At 43.4% G+C, this 15,758-nt stretch overlaps 1 protein-coding gene across 2 annotated transcripts in view; it reads right to left on the bottom strand.

Annotated features, from left to right (window-relative positions):
* ZDHHC2 (zDHHC palmitoyltransferase 2) overlaps positions 1–15,758 on the bottom strand; it is a 167,985-nt gene that overhangs the window by 9,866 nt on the left and 142,361 nt on the right. For both annotated transcript variants that reach the window (XM_073608151.1, XM_073608141.1), the window contains one exon: positions 5,008–5,079. In XM_073608151.1, the coding sequence (XP_073464252.1) occupies positions 5,052–5,079 (28 nt within the window). In that variant the 3' untranslated portion in view covers positions 5,008–5,051. The remainder of the gene's footprint in view (positions 1–5,007; positions 5,080–15,758) is intronic.

Here is a 15,758-nt window from a genome sequence, read left to right on the forward strand (position 1 = left end):
ATGTACATTACCAAGGGGACAGGCGAGATCTGTCTCATTCAGGTCTAATAGTATCCGCTGCCCTGCAAAGGAAGCTCACTGATCGCACCAAGGAAGCCATGGAGAAACCTCCAACATTAGCATTGCCGTTTCTGGTTGGCTAGTCTTCTATTTGATGCAAAAGGAGTTTTATTATACTGAAGTTTCCTTTAGGTGTTGTAGGGTTCTTCTCAGTCTGCCAAATCTTGAAATTCATACAAGATGATAATAGTTGGGTACAAATCCACCCAAAGCTAATGGCAGTTTATAGAAGTTTCTGGGGAGTCAAATAACGAATTGGTTAATTTAATCCCTTAAGAACTTTGGTAGTAAGTTAATATCCCATACCTGCAAACATTTAGAGATGACTGAAGGGGCCCCTTAAGAATTTTTCATGTTTCCTACCTTTTTTGCTGTGGAAGGGGTTAACACTGTGGGACTGAACGTGGATGGCAGTCACTGGGTTGGGTGAGTCTCGAGCTTGACCCATGCTGTCTTTCCTGCCATACAACGCCATAAAAGCATCTATGATGCTGTATGGCGGGATGCTGCTCCTGCATGCAAACAGTCATGTGAAACTCTCTGTGTTTAGTGAGTAATTGAGGCTGGGCTTTTATGTTGCCTTACTGTACAGTGACTGCAACATGTCTAATTCTAGACAGGAGAACAGTCCTGCTATACCGGATGCCCCCAGCTCACTTTCTGCTGATGGCTCCAGGTCTTCTTTCATTGAGCCTATTGATGATGAAAACTTCTGCATCATGGAGTTGAGCTATCCTCTGGTGTTAGAATGTGTACCATCCTTGGAGTTCTTTTTGACTCCATCAGGTGTGGCTGGGTCCTGTGCCCTCTCAGCTGAGGTTTTACCATGGTCGTGCAAAACTTTATGATTCAAATTCCTGAGTTAATTGCTCACTCTGATTGCAGAGGCCACAAGCACGTTCTTGTGCCCTCTCCAGCAAATTTTGTATTTGTTTTACAGGCAGCCTTAGCAACTTCTGAGCCACTGACTGCAGAGAATCAGATTCTGACCTGTGCAAGTCCTTGACTGATGAGCTTACTTCTCAGGGGTTGCAGTATTACTCCTTAAAAAAAGGAAACTGTTTTGGCACTTATTGATGCAGTGCACATCATTCTGAAGCTGGAGGATCAGCCCACTGCTTCTACCAGTACTTTTTATCTGGTCATTTAAAACTCTTGGAGCTACAAAGACTTTTCCTCTGCATTCAGTATGCTTTTCTAACTCTTTCTCTATGGTGATCAGAAGCACACTAAGTTACTTGCTCTCCTCAAGCACTTGCTTAGCTTTGTATCAGTATTTATCAGAAGTGGTCCATTCTCACTGTGGATCCGACCATGTCTCACCTTGCGGAACTATACTTACCTTCACTCCAGCGCTGCAGTGTCCCAGGGCTCCCTGCTGATGGCTGACATTTTTGGCTGGGTGGCTTCCGCCGGGTAGCGATCTTGGGCTGTGGGCCAAGGTGACGTCACTCCTGTGTATGCATGGAAGTTCATTCATTGGCACTGCCAAAACCCGCAGTTCAGTGTACAAGGGTGAACAGGCAGGTAAGAAACTTTAATGAAAAAGAGACATAGTATATCTCTGCTGCATTAAAAATCCTGTTCCCCATTTTTTTTAACGTTCCACTTTTACAAGCCACTTACTATAGAGGATGCACCTGTCTTTAAGGTCTTAAATGACAAGTGGTCGATCGCAATTTTCAGAGCATTGTTAGCACCAAAGGATCCTAATCTACCTGCGATCCTGGCTGTGACTTTTCTTGTCAAACCATAGCTGATTGATCCTTATACCTTAAAAGAGATCTAACCTACTGGGGCTGATTCCCTACTGCATGGAGCAAATATCATTGAATTTTAGCTGTGACAGTTTGCTTAAAGTCTCCTATCTCATCTCATGTGCCTCATGTTGTTTTATGTGCCTCATGTTGGTGGATATGTGTGGAAAAACTTTGGCTAAAGTACTGGACAATGGAAACTTGCAGTTCTTGTGTTTGATCCACAAGGGAAATCATCTCTTTTGACTACAAAGCCGTTCCTCCAAGTATGAATGTCAAATGTTCCTTTCGTTTCTCCCCTCTTTTGACTTCAACTTCGAGCCCCCCCCCCAAGCTTGAGTCTGCATCCACCCACAAAATTTGGCATTTCCAGTCTGCCAAATCCTAGCCCCTGGGTGCAGGAGGTGGTGTCCCAGGGCTAAAAACTGAACTTTTACACACTACGCTCTGCTTTATTTCCATACTTCCAATCTTCCTGTGTCTCTGCATAGCCTACCGGATCTTCATCAAGCTTTCTGGGGTCTTCTGTATCAAGGTGCCATTTACATGTTGCAAAAGATCTGGATGAAATTTACCGATTTGCCATTGCCTCTTCATCAGGGAAACTTTCTGGCCTCTGCAGATATATCAAAGATGCTTACTTGCCCATCTTTCCAGTTCATCAGCAATTCCAACGCTTTGCTGTGGGGCCTTTACACTACCAGTTTTTAGTCTTGCCCTCTGGCCTCTCCCCTGAACCATGAGTGTACACCAAAATGCTGCCTCCAATGTAAGCCCTGATGCATTCTTGTGGTATGCCCAATGTGGGATACTGACACTACTTCCTTATAAGAGAAAAGTCGGTGAGGGCTCTTTTGGACAGTGTATCTCTTAGGCTATGTTCATACTGCACAGTAAAAGGCAGCGTTTTACCATGTCAATGTGAGCTCCAGCAGGGAGCAGTGCAATGCACTGAAACACTAAATCTTTTACTTTGAACTTCATGTGAAGTGTCACATTGTGACATTAAATTCAGGCCGTTGCACAGCAGTGTGGTCGGTTGTACCGTGGTGCAATTACACGCGTTGCCATTCAGTGCACTGCAGAGAAATGCAAACATGCCATCCAGTGTGAAAAAACGCAGGTCACCACAGATAGTATGAAGGATCGCTAAGTGTTCAGATGGTCCAGAGTTTTGAGTAAATCCTGAATCTTAAGAAATAGTTGCTGAAACCAACTCATCGCTTGGAGTATTCAGGTTTGGTCGTGGGCAAGTCTCAAGTCAGAGAAACTTCTCTAGTGTCAAGCTCAAACTCTTCAGCCAAGAAGCTGTCCAACTTTCCACTTTTGCATGAGAGTCTTGGGCTTGATACAGAAGTAATTCTCTTCACCCAATTTCACTCCTGACTTCTGTATTGAGACATTCTATCATCACAGGACAAGTCAGTCCTGTCTAGGTGGATTTGGTTGATGGCATGGACCATATGCTATCCCTGGCTCGATGGCTCATATTACTATATTTTTGAACATTTACATAACAGATGCCAGCCTGTTAAGTCCTGGTCAGATTGTTGGTCCTCAGAAGACTCTCCGCTCCCAATAAACATCCTGTAGCTTCTGGTGATTTGGCTGTCCCTTCAGCATTGGACCAACCTGATGGAGGATCATCCGGCATGGATTCCATCGATCAACACCGTGGTGATGGCGTACATCAACCACCAGGGGAGGACCAGAAGTCTTTCAGCAGAAATAAGGGTAGATCAGATCCTGTCCTGGGCAAAACGTTGTGTTCCAGCTTGGTCAGCCATGTATGTTCCAGGCACAGACATCTGGCAAGAAGATTTTTTCCAGCCAGAAACGCCTGGACCCAAGAGAATGTTTACTGTACCCAAAGGTGTTCAAGGACCTTTGTCGTAGGTGGCAGACAACAAGGAAGAATGGGGGTGGGAGGGAGACCATCTGGCCTCAAGGTTCAACCACAAACTGTAAAGGTTTGTATCCAAGTACAAGGATCCCTTGGAGGAAACAATGAGTGCTCTTGTGGCTCCCAGGATGAGTACACCCTGATCTATGCATTTCCTCCTTTGAAACTTCTCCCTCATCTGCCCCGGAAGATTGAGATAGAGGTCATTCAGCTGATCCCCATTGTCCCAATCTGGCCCAGGGAAATGTGGTAAGCCAACCTGTTATAACTTCTGGCAGATGCTCTATGGGTACTGCCAGTTCATTCGAATTTCCTGTACTACGGCTTACTTTTTAATCATGGCTGCTGAAGCCCAAGTTCTAAGAGACAGGGTTATCTCTGAGTCTGTGATTACTACAATGTTTAGAGCTTAGAATTCTAGTTCCCACAAGGTCTATCATTTAATGTGGAAGGCTCAGGGCTTCCGTACCAGGAACTTCTCCACGGACAAATCCTTTCCTTCCTTCAGCTGGGTTTGGACTAGTGTTTGGGTCTTAGCACTATTAGGGGTCCGGTTTCTTCCCTTTCTATTCTGTTTCAGATAGCATCTGTCTCTCACACTGAGATATTCATACAGGGGACAGCTTTCCTTGGGACTCTGTGGGATCTGAATCTGTCTCCCTCTGTGCTTTGGAAAACGTTCTCTGAACCCATTAGAGACATTCTTCACACTCTACTGTCATCCACAAGGTGACATTCCTGGGACTTTCAGCATCAAGTAACTGTTTCTTAGATTTGTAAGATTGCCACTTGGTCCTCTGTTCAGATGTTCTACCAGGTGGATGTTGCTGAAGCAAGTTTCAAATGTAGGATTCTTCAGGCTCTTTAAGCCCCAACCAGTCTCCAGTTTTTTATTGTTTCCTTGGGCCCTTTGCAATTGCTGTGTCACCCACTACTCAGTTGGTCTACTCACCATGAAATCCTTTTCTTGGAATACATTGAGGGACTTGGTCCCACCCCTCCGTGTTTTTGATTATGCCCTCAGTACCGCTTAACTACAAAACTGAGGCATGCTTGTAGCAGAAGGAGTTTTTTTGGACTGACCTGCAGTTTTTTTCTTTGTCTGCCAGTTTTTCTTTTTTTCTTTTTATAAAACCTTGCCTTTTTGCCACACGAATACATCTTCCTTTAAAAAATAGCTTTGATACATAACACTAAAGCAGAAATGTGTGAGAATATGCTCTGTACTCTGTAATACTGTTGAACTGTATATTTTATAATCTTGCTAGTAATACAAATTAAACTTACTTTCTTCATCATCTGCCAGAACTTGGATTAGTTAGGTTTCTTTCTCAATTGTCATTGCTGGGTTGCTCATACCTGCAGAAGAGTACAGACAGAAACAGAGTGGTCAAAGGTTGCACAAATAATCCAATAAAACTAAATTCTTATTCGTTTTCCCAGTTGGAAGAAATATGGCACCTGACAACCTCCAGAAATTAAGTTGTTATTGGCGTCTTCCGAGAAAAACTGACTTCTCCTTCAGAAAAGTCCTGTTGTCTAGCTGTAGATTGCTCTGGATCTGACACTAAACAAATATGTAAATCAGGAATTCTAACTTCTCTTGCCACATGTGTGTTGCAAATTGCAGACTCAAAGTATTAAAACCAAAAAGAACAATGTTAAAAACATTTTGCAGAAGGAGGTTGGCAATGGCAGCCTATATATTTCCCTTAGAACCTTTTTGCCTTTAAAGTGGTAGTAAAGTCTTTAAGGAAAAAAAAGAAAGGTTTCCATCTGTAAAGCAATGGGGTTGATTTCCTAAAGGCAAATAGACTATGCACTCTGCAAGAGCAGTTGCTCCTGAGCTTAGTAAATGAGCAGAAGTTCTGCCGACTTTGGTCATCCAATTATGTGCAAGTAAAAATGCAAGTTTTTTTGATTTTCCCTGCATGTGATTGGGTATTCTTTGCAAAGTAGAAAGTGGAGCTTTACCTCATTTACTAAGCTCTGGAGCAACTGCACTTGCAAAGTGTACAGTCTAATTGCCTTTGGTAAATCCACCTCTATATCATAATGTGCTAGTATGCATACTAGCACATTATGAAAGACTTACCTTAAACCGAAGTCCTCGAGCGGCACACTCACTGTTGCAGAGGCTTCCAACTTCACCCAGTATTCCTTTCGGGTTTGGGGACTCCGGCCGTCTGATTGACTTGAGCTACAATGATGTCACTCACATGCATGCGCGCAGGATTCTCGGCTGCAGCACACAGTTCTGAAGGAAGGGCACAGGTATGCCGCTGGTGACATCACAGGCTGCTGCTGGCTAGATAATCTCCTAAACTGTACACATCTAGGAGATATTCATTTGGCCTACAGGTAAGCTTTATTATAAGCTTACCTGAAGGTAAAAAAAAAAAAAAAAAGAGTTTACTACCACTTTATGCTGGTCATACACAAACTAGTCTGCCTGTCTGACACACAGCTGCGCTTTAATATATCTGGGGATCTAATAACTCTAAACATCAGTCCTCTGAGTGATTCTGCATACACCTTGCCCACTCAGCGCAATCTGTCTGTGTATGTCAGTCTTTAGGTTTGGACAAATCTTGCTCTTTAGGTTTGGTTAGTGTTATTCCCAGCACAAGTCATCTGCTAATCAACAGTAGAAACTAATATTATTACTAGTTTAGTGACCATTTTGCTCCTCAGTGCTGCACAAGCTAAAGCTATCCAGCAGCTTTAACATACTTAAAGGGTCACTAAATCCACATCCTAATAACCATATCAATAAATGGTGTACAGTATTACATGCTGTTCACATTCACTCAGTCACTATGAGATATTTCTGTATTCTGAAAAAAACCTGTTTGATCCTGCTGTTCTCTATCTCCACCTTCTATCCATGTCCCTAATTCAGCTAGGGATTTTGCAGCTGTGGTGGCCACTCTGCACATGCTCAGTTTTCAGTGAGTTTCTATCTTTAGCATTATCTCCATATCACATCTGAGCAGTGACTATAGAGTCACACATGTTGGCATATACACAGTGGTAAATGACAACCCACTCCCTCCCTCCTCCTCCATGCACACTAATCAAATAAACACAATGGGGGCAGGATATGGAAGAATCACCTCCCTCCTATTCTAAGACACAGGCTGGAGTGGCGTGACACAGCGTGTGACTGGCAGAAATCCGCCCACAGTATTTTATTTCCACAAAATAATAAAGATTTGATTTCAAATATATACTTGTATGACAATTTAAAAGTTTATTGATATTATTTATTTTTACTTTGTATTCCAAATGCTGTTTTTTTTTCCAACATGTGACCAGAGCAGTGAAGTTTCCCTGCAGACAGGCTGGGAAAGAGCTGGGTCATGTGGCAGCTGTATATCTATTAGGAAAAAAGTACTTGGATGTTTTTTTAACCACTTCAGCTCCAGAAGGGTTTACCCCCTTCCTGACCAGGCCATTTTTTGCAATACGGCACTGCGATGCTTTAACAGACAATTGCGCAGTCGTGCAACGCTGTACCCAAATAATTGATGTCCTTTTTTTCCACAAATAGAGCTTTCTTTTGGTGTTTTTTGATTATCTCTGTGGTTTTTATTTTTTGCGCTATAAACAAAAAAAGAGCGACAATTTAAAAAAAACATTTTTTTTTTACTTTCTGCTGTAAAACATACCCAATAATTTTTTTTAAAAAATCTAATTTCTTCATCAGTTAAGGCCAATTTGGATTCTGCTACATATTTTTGGTAAAAAAAAAAATCTCAAAAAGCGTATATATATATTGATTGGTTTGCGCAAAAGTTATAGCGTCTACAAACTATGGTATAGAATTATTGACTTTTTATTTTTTTTTTTTATTGTTTTTACTAGTAATGGTGGTGATCAGCGATTTTTAGCGGGATTGCGGCTGACACTGACACTTTTTGGGCACCAGTGACATTAATACAGTGATCAGTGCTAAAAAAAAATGTACGGTCCCTGTATAAATGACACTGGCAGGGAAGGGGTTAACATCATGGGGGGGGATCAAAGGGTTAAATGTGCTCCTAGGGAATGCTTTCTAACTGTGTGTGGGATAGACTGACTGGAGGAAGAGAGACATCTGTTTTCCTGATTAGCAGGAACACAAGATCTCTCTCTTCCTCTCTGACAGAACGACGGTCTGCCTTGTTTACATAGTGTAATATTTTCTTTATCTTTATCTGTATCTGTCATTACTTTTATTAAATGTTTTACTTTTAAGTATTTGTGTGATCTTTCTTTGCACATATCGAACACAACCTAAAAAAACATGACAAAACAAACCCTTGCACAGAGCTGCCCCAAGCCTCCTTTCCTGGGTTTCCCCGTTGGTCCTCCTCTTCTCCATGTGCCACCCTAAACAGCTGCTCCCTATGGTGGCACACGTGTGGGCTTGTTCCCAAGCCAGGCTCTGTGCATATATAGATACACACAGCATGGCTCGGCCCCACTCCCTCCTCACTGGATTTGATTGACAGCAGGAGGAGCCAATGGCAGAAGAAAGAGCAGGGCTATTTCAGACGGGCACAGCGCTGGATCGATTCAGGACTCAGGTAAGTATTTGGGGGGGGGGGGACAATAACTACTGAATGTTTTTTTTTTATCTTAATGCATAGAATGCATTAAGGTAAAATACCTTTTGACTTTAGAACCAATTTACATTTGCAGCCAGAGGAAGGAGGGTCTTGGTTCCTAAATGAAGTACAGTCGGGAGCTCTGCTTTAATATGAACATGTGCTTTGCCTTTTGGAACAAAGCAAGAGTTTCAGTTTAGTACCCCCTCTTTATGCCCCCCTTTAATTTACTCCCCATGGTCATTTTTTTTAAATCTTTCATTCACAAAAATTTAGTATCCACCCAAACTATCATGCATATTCATAACCACAAAATGCACTGTAGTGCCTCTAGGTCACCTTATAGTTTAGAGACATTCTATATTGTAGTATGCAATAAAGTTTAGTGTCAACTTCAGACATAAAACAATACTTTATAATCTCAAACTATATACAAAACAAAGAAAAAGGTCCCAAATATAAGCATAAGATACTGTTGGCTAGGTCAACAATTCAGCCTCTACTAATATGAAACATTTGTTTAGGTCAGGGGTCTCCAAACTTACGAAACAGAGGGCCAGTTTACTGCCCTTCAAATTTTAGGGGGGCTGGACTGTGACCAGTGGGAGTAGAAAATGCGCATCAGTAGCAGTAAGGAATGCCAAAGGCTCGGTGGTCAGTAGGAGTAAACAATTACATCATTGGTGTCAGTGGGAGGAAAAGTACCCCATTGTTGGCATTAGTGGGAGAAACAGTGCTCCATTTTTGGTGTCAGTTGAAGGAATAGTGCCCCAAGGCAGGCAGAGGGCAAAGGACTAAAAACCAGTAATGGTCTGATATTTTCCCCATTACCATGACTTGTTTGTTACTCTGTGGCAGTAGTCATCTTGGTTGTGGCAGGGTTTTGCTTCCTTGTGTCAGACCCTCCAGCAAGAACAAAAAGTGAATAATAAGCAGTGTAGCAGCAGTGTCACTCCAAATCTCCTGAAATCAGCAGTCAGAGGGAGCAGTGCCTTAGATCCCATACAGCTATGAGAATGTAGGCACAGGAGTGCCTAGGCACACTTACATACCACAAAAAGTAATTTTTTTCAGGAGGAATTCCACACAAAGTATTTTTTTTTAGCATACTGCTTATGTACAGTTAACATTTCTAAATGTTCCCTAGAACAGGGGTCATCAACCCCCGGGCCACGGCCCACTACCGGGCTGTGGCCTTTCTGCAGCTGGGCTGCGGGTGTAGGCGGCCGGCATTAGACACCTGGGCAGGTGGCATGAAAGAGCCAGGCGGCCGGCATGAGAGATCTGGGTGGATGGAAGAAGCGAGTGGGCGGGCAAGCAGAGATGACATCATCTCTCTCCGCCCCCTGCATCACCGCTCTTCCGCCCTCACAGCTGGTGTTCTGTCAGCCTCAGTGTCAGAGGTGCAACGGGGAGCAGAGAGATGACATCATCTCTCACTGCCCGCCCCACATCACCACTCTCCTGCGGCTTCTCGCTGTGCGAAAACTGAGCATAGAGCTCTCCTTGTTTAGCGGCGTAGATCCCCCCTCCCCCCAGACAGCTAATCAGGAATGGGCGAGGGCAGAGCCAGAGAGTTACAGCCATAAGAGTCCCGGATCCTCCCTTCTGTCAGGTGAGACTGGCTGCAGCATGAGGCGGGAGACACCCTGCTACATCTAGAGGGGCGATCCCACAGAGAAGTGACGTCATCAGTGACAGGTGAGGTGTTTGTGGGAGTACAGGTGGGGTGTGCTGGGACTTGTAGTTTACCCCCTTAGTTGTCTGCCTGGCATACCACAAGGGGCACTCCACTCACAGTGCTTGCTGGATGTCTGTCAGTAATCACCCTGAAAATGCTGAGTGCCTGGCTGTACCTGGGGTCTGATCCTCCATGCCTGGGAGCAGCATGTAGCCAGTGATGACACAGCTTCAGATCTATATTTGGAGGGGGGGGGGTTTCTGACCAGCATGGCAGCCAGGCACCTGGCATTTTTAGAATGAGCAATGAAAACCTCCATATTCCTCTCCATTCTACAGCCAGAACTGTTGCTGCTATTCTGAATGGGGCGAGGCGAAGGCGCATCCGGAAACCCACCGCTGCACAGAGGCCTGTCTCTGTGCTAAATGGACCAGTGCTGCCACCAATGCAGTAATGGCAGGCAGCGTGGCAAGTGACATTCCGCATCCTGTAAAAGGCAACCAGACAGCGTGGCAAGTGACATTCCGCATCCGGTGACAGGCAACCATGCAGCGTGGCAAGTGACATTCCGCATCTGGTGACAGGCAACCAGGCAGCGTGGCAAGTGACATTCCGCATCTGGTGACAGGCAACCAGGCAGCGTGGCAAGTGACATTCCATATCCGGTGACAGGCAACCAGGCAGCGTGGCAAGTGACATTCCACATCCGGTGACAGGCAATCAGGCAGCGTGGCAAGTGACATTCCACATCCGGTGACAGGCAAACAAGCAAGTGATAATCCACATCTGGTGACAGGCAACCAGGCGGCGTGGCAAGTGTCATTCCGCATCTGGTGACAGGCAACCAGACAGCATGGCAAGTGACATTCGGCATCTGGTGACAGGCAACCAGACAGCGTGGCAAGTGACATTCGGCATCCGGTGACAGGCGACGTGGCAAGTGACACGCTCAGGGCTCCCATTGATTCTTCATTATGGTGAATTGAACTATTTAATTTATTACTACAATGTAATAATAGAAATAATGCGCTTCAATCACCCTGACACCATATCAAGCATGGTGCCATGATGACTGAAGCACTAACACCAGCATTTGCCTGCGAAAAATCGTTTACCCCACGTGTCCCCCACGCCCCGGTGCTTGACCAGCCGATCCCCAGTGCCAGAAAGGTTGCCCTAGAACACAGCAGCAAATCTTTCCTCTTCAGTTCAGTTCCACTTTACCAGGCCACATGGCCAATATAATGTGCCCTAAAATTAATTTTACTACCTATATTTTGGTAAGTGATCCATAAAATAGGATTAAAATAAACTACGCAATTTTATAATTATACATATTATGTTATGCTGAAACATATTTACTACCTTTTAAAAGAAACCTGTAATTTTGTGATATTTTCCCCTTAGGTAAGGCAGCTAAGTGCATTCCACATGAATTAATTTGCGTGAAGTTAATAGACCATAACAGGCTGTTCTTGAGGTCTATTATCACACAGCGTGAGACCCCAGACACATTATTCTGTGTACTGTTATTGCTATACAATGAAATGATCTGCTGCTAGGACATTAAGGTCATAGCTTACCATCATCTGGCTAGACACAAAATACATAACCGTGCTGTCTGGGCTTAATGTTTTATTCAACTGACATCTATCGTGCATGTCATCAATGTAATCAATACCACTATGAATGTCTTCAAGCAACTGCAGCTAGTACATCACAGCACTAAATCTTGGACAAGGAACGCAGTGACAACACCTTGCTGCTACATCACAGCACTTGTATGCAGGGCTCAGAGACAAGGGCATAAGAAGGAAAGAAAGAAGGGCCTTCATTTATACGTATCATTCAACTTGATGCTGAAGTGAGGAACTGAATACAGACACAGAAAGATGCTTCAGAACATACCCCAATGTGCAAGTACCGCTTGGTAAACAAGAGAGAGAGAGAGGTTTGCTCCTCTGAAGGACAATAAATATCTTGAAAATGTTGTATGTATACAAATAATGGAGATGATGGAGACAAGTAACACAAAGCAATAGCAAACCCGGCAGAGGTTGAAACCCTTCCCCAAAAAGTTTAAAACTACAAAAGTAATCCCCCTTTGAATGGCTCTGTATGTCTACCTCTGCTATTCCACACACTATATCTGTACTGTATGAGTTACTACAGTCGTTGGAGAGCGGAGGGAAGCCTGGATACATAAGGGAGTTGGAGAGGGACCTTCAGCATGTCTTTAAAGGACAACCCTTACCGTCTCACACATACGAGCTCGGTGGACACAAAAATGCAGGAAAATTGTTTTAAGGTACTTACCCAGTGGTATAGAGTTCCCTCTAAGCTTGCCAGGATATACTCATCTGTATCTGACGCTTGCTGGAGGGAATGCGGCCTCAGGGGCTCATTCCTCCACATTTGGTGGGAGTACCCTAAGATACAGCCCTTCTGGTTAGATATATGAGTCAAGATTAAGACCATTCTGGACCTTGAGCTCCCCAATTCCCCATTGGAATCCTTGCTACATGTCCCTACCATTCCTCTCAGCCAGTATCAAAAGTCCGTATTGCCTCATTTACTCAATGTGGCCAGAAGGTTAATTTCGATATACTGAAAGAGACCACAAATCCCTACATGTGCTGAATGGATTACCTTAGTGAATAACAGCATGGATGGCAAAGTGTAAAGACCGCTATGATAAGTTTTATAATATATGGGCCACTTGGATGCACTATACTAGTAAAGTCATACCGACCCTCAGGAGTCCCCGCATGCGGCAGCCCTTCCTGTTGATGGAGCTGGAATCGTGGGGGCTCCCGATCCTTAAACAAAACAAACCAACATGGAATGATGCCTTAATATGTTTTTTTTTTGTTTTGTTTTGGTATTTTTCTATTTTTTTTTTGTTTACTCCCAGTTTCTTATCCACGTTTGGGGGTCTGAGTCATCATTAGCGTCATGTCAGGGGGGAATTACAGGAGCGATTCATTGATGTTAGTGTTCATATGATATAATTGAATTATGATGTTCTTTTGCCTCCTCTCCCCCCCCTTTTTTTCTAATCAGTTAAACTGAGTAATGCGTATGACACCAACGAGGATTCTTTAGGTATGAATGCTTTTTTACTCTTCTTTATGTGTTTTGTTTTATGTCTTTTATATGTTGTATGATGCAAAAAAAGTTCAAATAAAGATTACATTATAAAAAAAAAATTACAAAAGCAAAACAATGTGTCTCAAGTTTGTGTTTTCATAAGACTTTGCCTGTTCCTCCCTACTCCCCCTCCCAGCAGCGACTCAGCAGAATCTAATTACTAAAGCCTGCTACACACTAACAGGTTTTTTTTTTCCGTTCAACTCAACAGGCTGAACAATAAAAAAAAAACAGTTCAGGAGGAGCCACTGTACTAACTATGTGATGTTAGTATAGAGATCCCCCGCTGAGCTATTGTGTTCTGATAGGGGGACGCCTTTTTTGGCCATGCCCCTTCGATGGCCGGCTTCTGTCAGACACACAGGCCAAATGTCAACCAGCTTCTATTGAACCGGCTGATGCCGCCCAACATTCGGCCCGCGTGTATGCCACTTAATGTAAACACAATGCAGGGTGAGTTGAGCTGCTGAGATATAAGCAAATTAGTGCATGTGCTGTAAACTTGGAGGATGAAGTAACTCCACAGTGTTTGCAGCTAGAGGTCAGTGATGGCTTGTTTAACTGCTTCCAGACCGCCCCACGTACAATTACTGCGGCAGGGCGGCCCGGGTGCACAAAATCACGTACCTGTACACAGCAGGAGCCAATCAGCAAGTCCGCCAGCCGCGATGGCCGCCACAACCCGCCGAATGTTCAGAAGAGACAGAGACATGACAGAGACATGGAGCAGCGGTGTGCCGATGTAAAGAAAGCACACCGCTGCTCTGTCAGGGAGGAAAAGAGAGAAATCGTGTTTCAGCTAAGCTGAATCAAGAGCTCTCTTTTCCTCCAGTGAATCCACTCCCCCCACAGTTAGAAAGCACCTCCCAGGGAACACATTTAACCCCTTGATCGCCCCCTAGTGTTAACCCTTTCCCTGCCAGTGTCATTTATTCATTGATCAGTGCATATTTTTTAGCACTAATCACTGTATTGGTGTCACTGGTCCCCAAAAAGTGTCACTTAGGGTCAGATTTGTCTGCCGCAATGTCACAGTCCCGATAAAAATTGCAGATCGCCACCATTACCAGTAAAAAAAAAGTCCATAAATCTAACCCGTAGTTTGTAGACGCTATGACTTTTGCGCAAACCAATCAAACACTTATTGGTGTTTTTATTTTACCAAAAATATGTAGCAGAATACATATTGGCCTAAATTGATGAAGAAATTGTTTTTTTTACATTTTTTTAAAATATGTATTATAGCAGAAAGTAAAAAATATATATATTTTTTTCAAAATTGTCGATCTTTTTTTTTGTTTATAGAACAATCGCATCTTTCTCTCTGACTTTTACTAGTTCCAAATTCCTCTCCTGGCGCAAACCTGATGCTCATCCCCTGAATCATACACGGGACGGAAAATGAATTCCTCTCTCCCGAATACTCTCCGCCTGTCATAATCCATCGAGCCTGCCTTGAACATACTCAATTGATACACTTTCTAGACGGAATACCGAGTACTGACGATCTGACTAGACCTCAGACAGCGTTTGAGTCGTTGTTATCCTAGCCTCACAGACCGGAACACTCGTTTTTCAGATTTACCAGATTTTGTTACAGGCCTCCTACCCAGATCCACCACCATTCCTTTTGAAATGGGAAAAAGGAGCTAAATGTATCCCCTGATGATATGGACTGGGGCAAAACACTGGGCCCAAGAACGGAATTACTGAATTATGTCTAGGTGGTATCGCTGCCCTACTGTCCTCCGTAAAATTGATCCTACCATACCAGATACACGCTGGAGATGTTTACAAGCTCGTGACGCACATATGGGGCACGTGTCCACGCATTATCCCTTTTTTGGGATAGAATACTACACCTATATGACAAACTTGTTGGGGATAAATTACCAAGCGAACCTCACATAACCATACTTTCCATGTTACCGGGCTCCTATAAACAAATCAAGAAGCCTAATTCATCATTTTTTGCAGCTGCTCGCTCTACCGCTAGATCTTAACACCAACGGGCGACTCCCTCATTAGCTGATTGGGCTTGTGAAATAGACAAGATTGAACACCTAGAAGGTATGATAGCCTGGGATGCTGATAAAAATGAATCTCATACCATTATGTGGACCGTGTGGTTACACTTCCGGTTTTCCTCCGATTTTGACGTTTTTGTAGCAGATACAATTGACAATGCTTCCCCTGGGACCTCCCATGAGTAGGTGGCTTCCCTCACCTACATTTCCCTTCATCCTCTCCTCTACCCTGTTTATTTTCTTTCTCTCTTCCTTCTTCCTTCTCTCCTTGTCTTCTTCTTCTACTTTGTTTTCTGCTATTTGTTATTTTTCTCCTGGCCTTCTTTTATCTTTGATGTTTAGCTTTATATTGCTATGGTTTTATTAATTGTAGCACCACCATGTCTTCATGCTAAATTTATCGCCAACATTACCTGACTAGTAGTCTTTTAAGTTAAAGCAGAGTTTTTTTTCTTTGTGTGTAATATTTTTAGTGTTAACATAAGTTAAATAAAAGTATACAATGATCTTGATTGTATATTCTAATAAATACATTCCTTACTGTAAAATTTTTATCCACCTTATTCGGCCGTTTCCATCATTGATGTG

This window comes from Aquarana catesbeiana, linkage group LG01 (assembly GCF_042186555.1).
Source record: "Aquarana catesbeiana isolate 2022-GZ linkage group LG01, ASM4218655v1, whole genome shotgun sequence".
Classification (NCBI taxonomy): Eukaryota; Metazoa; Chordata; class Amphibia; order Anura; family Ranidae; genus Aquarana; species Aquarana catesbeiana.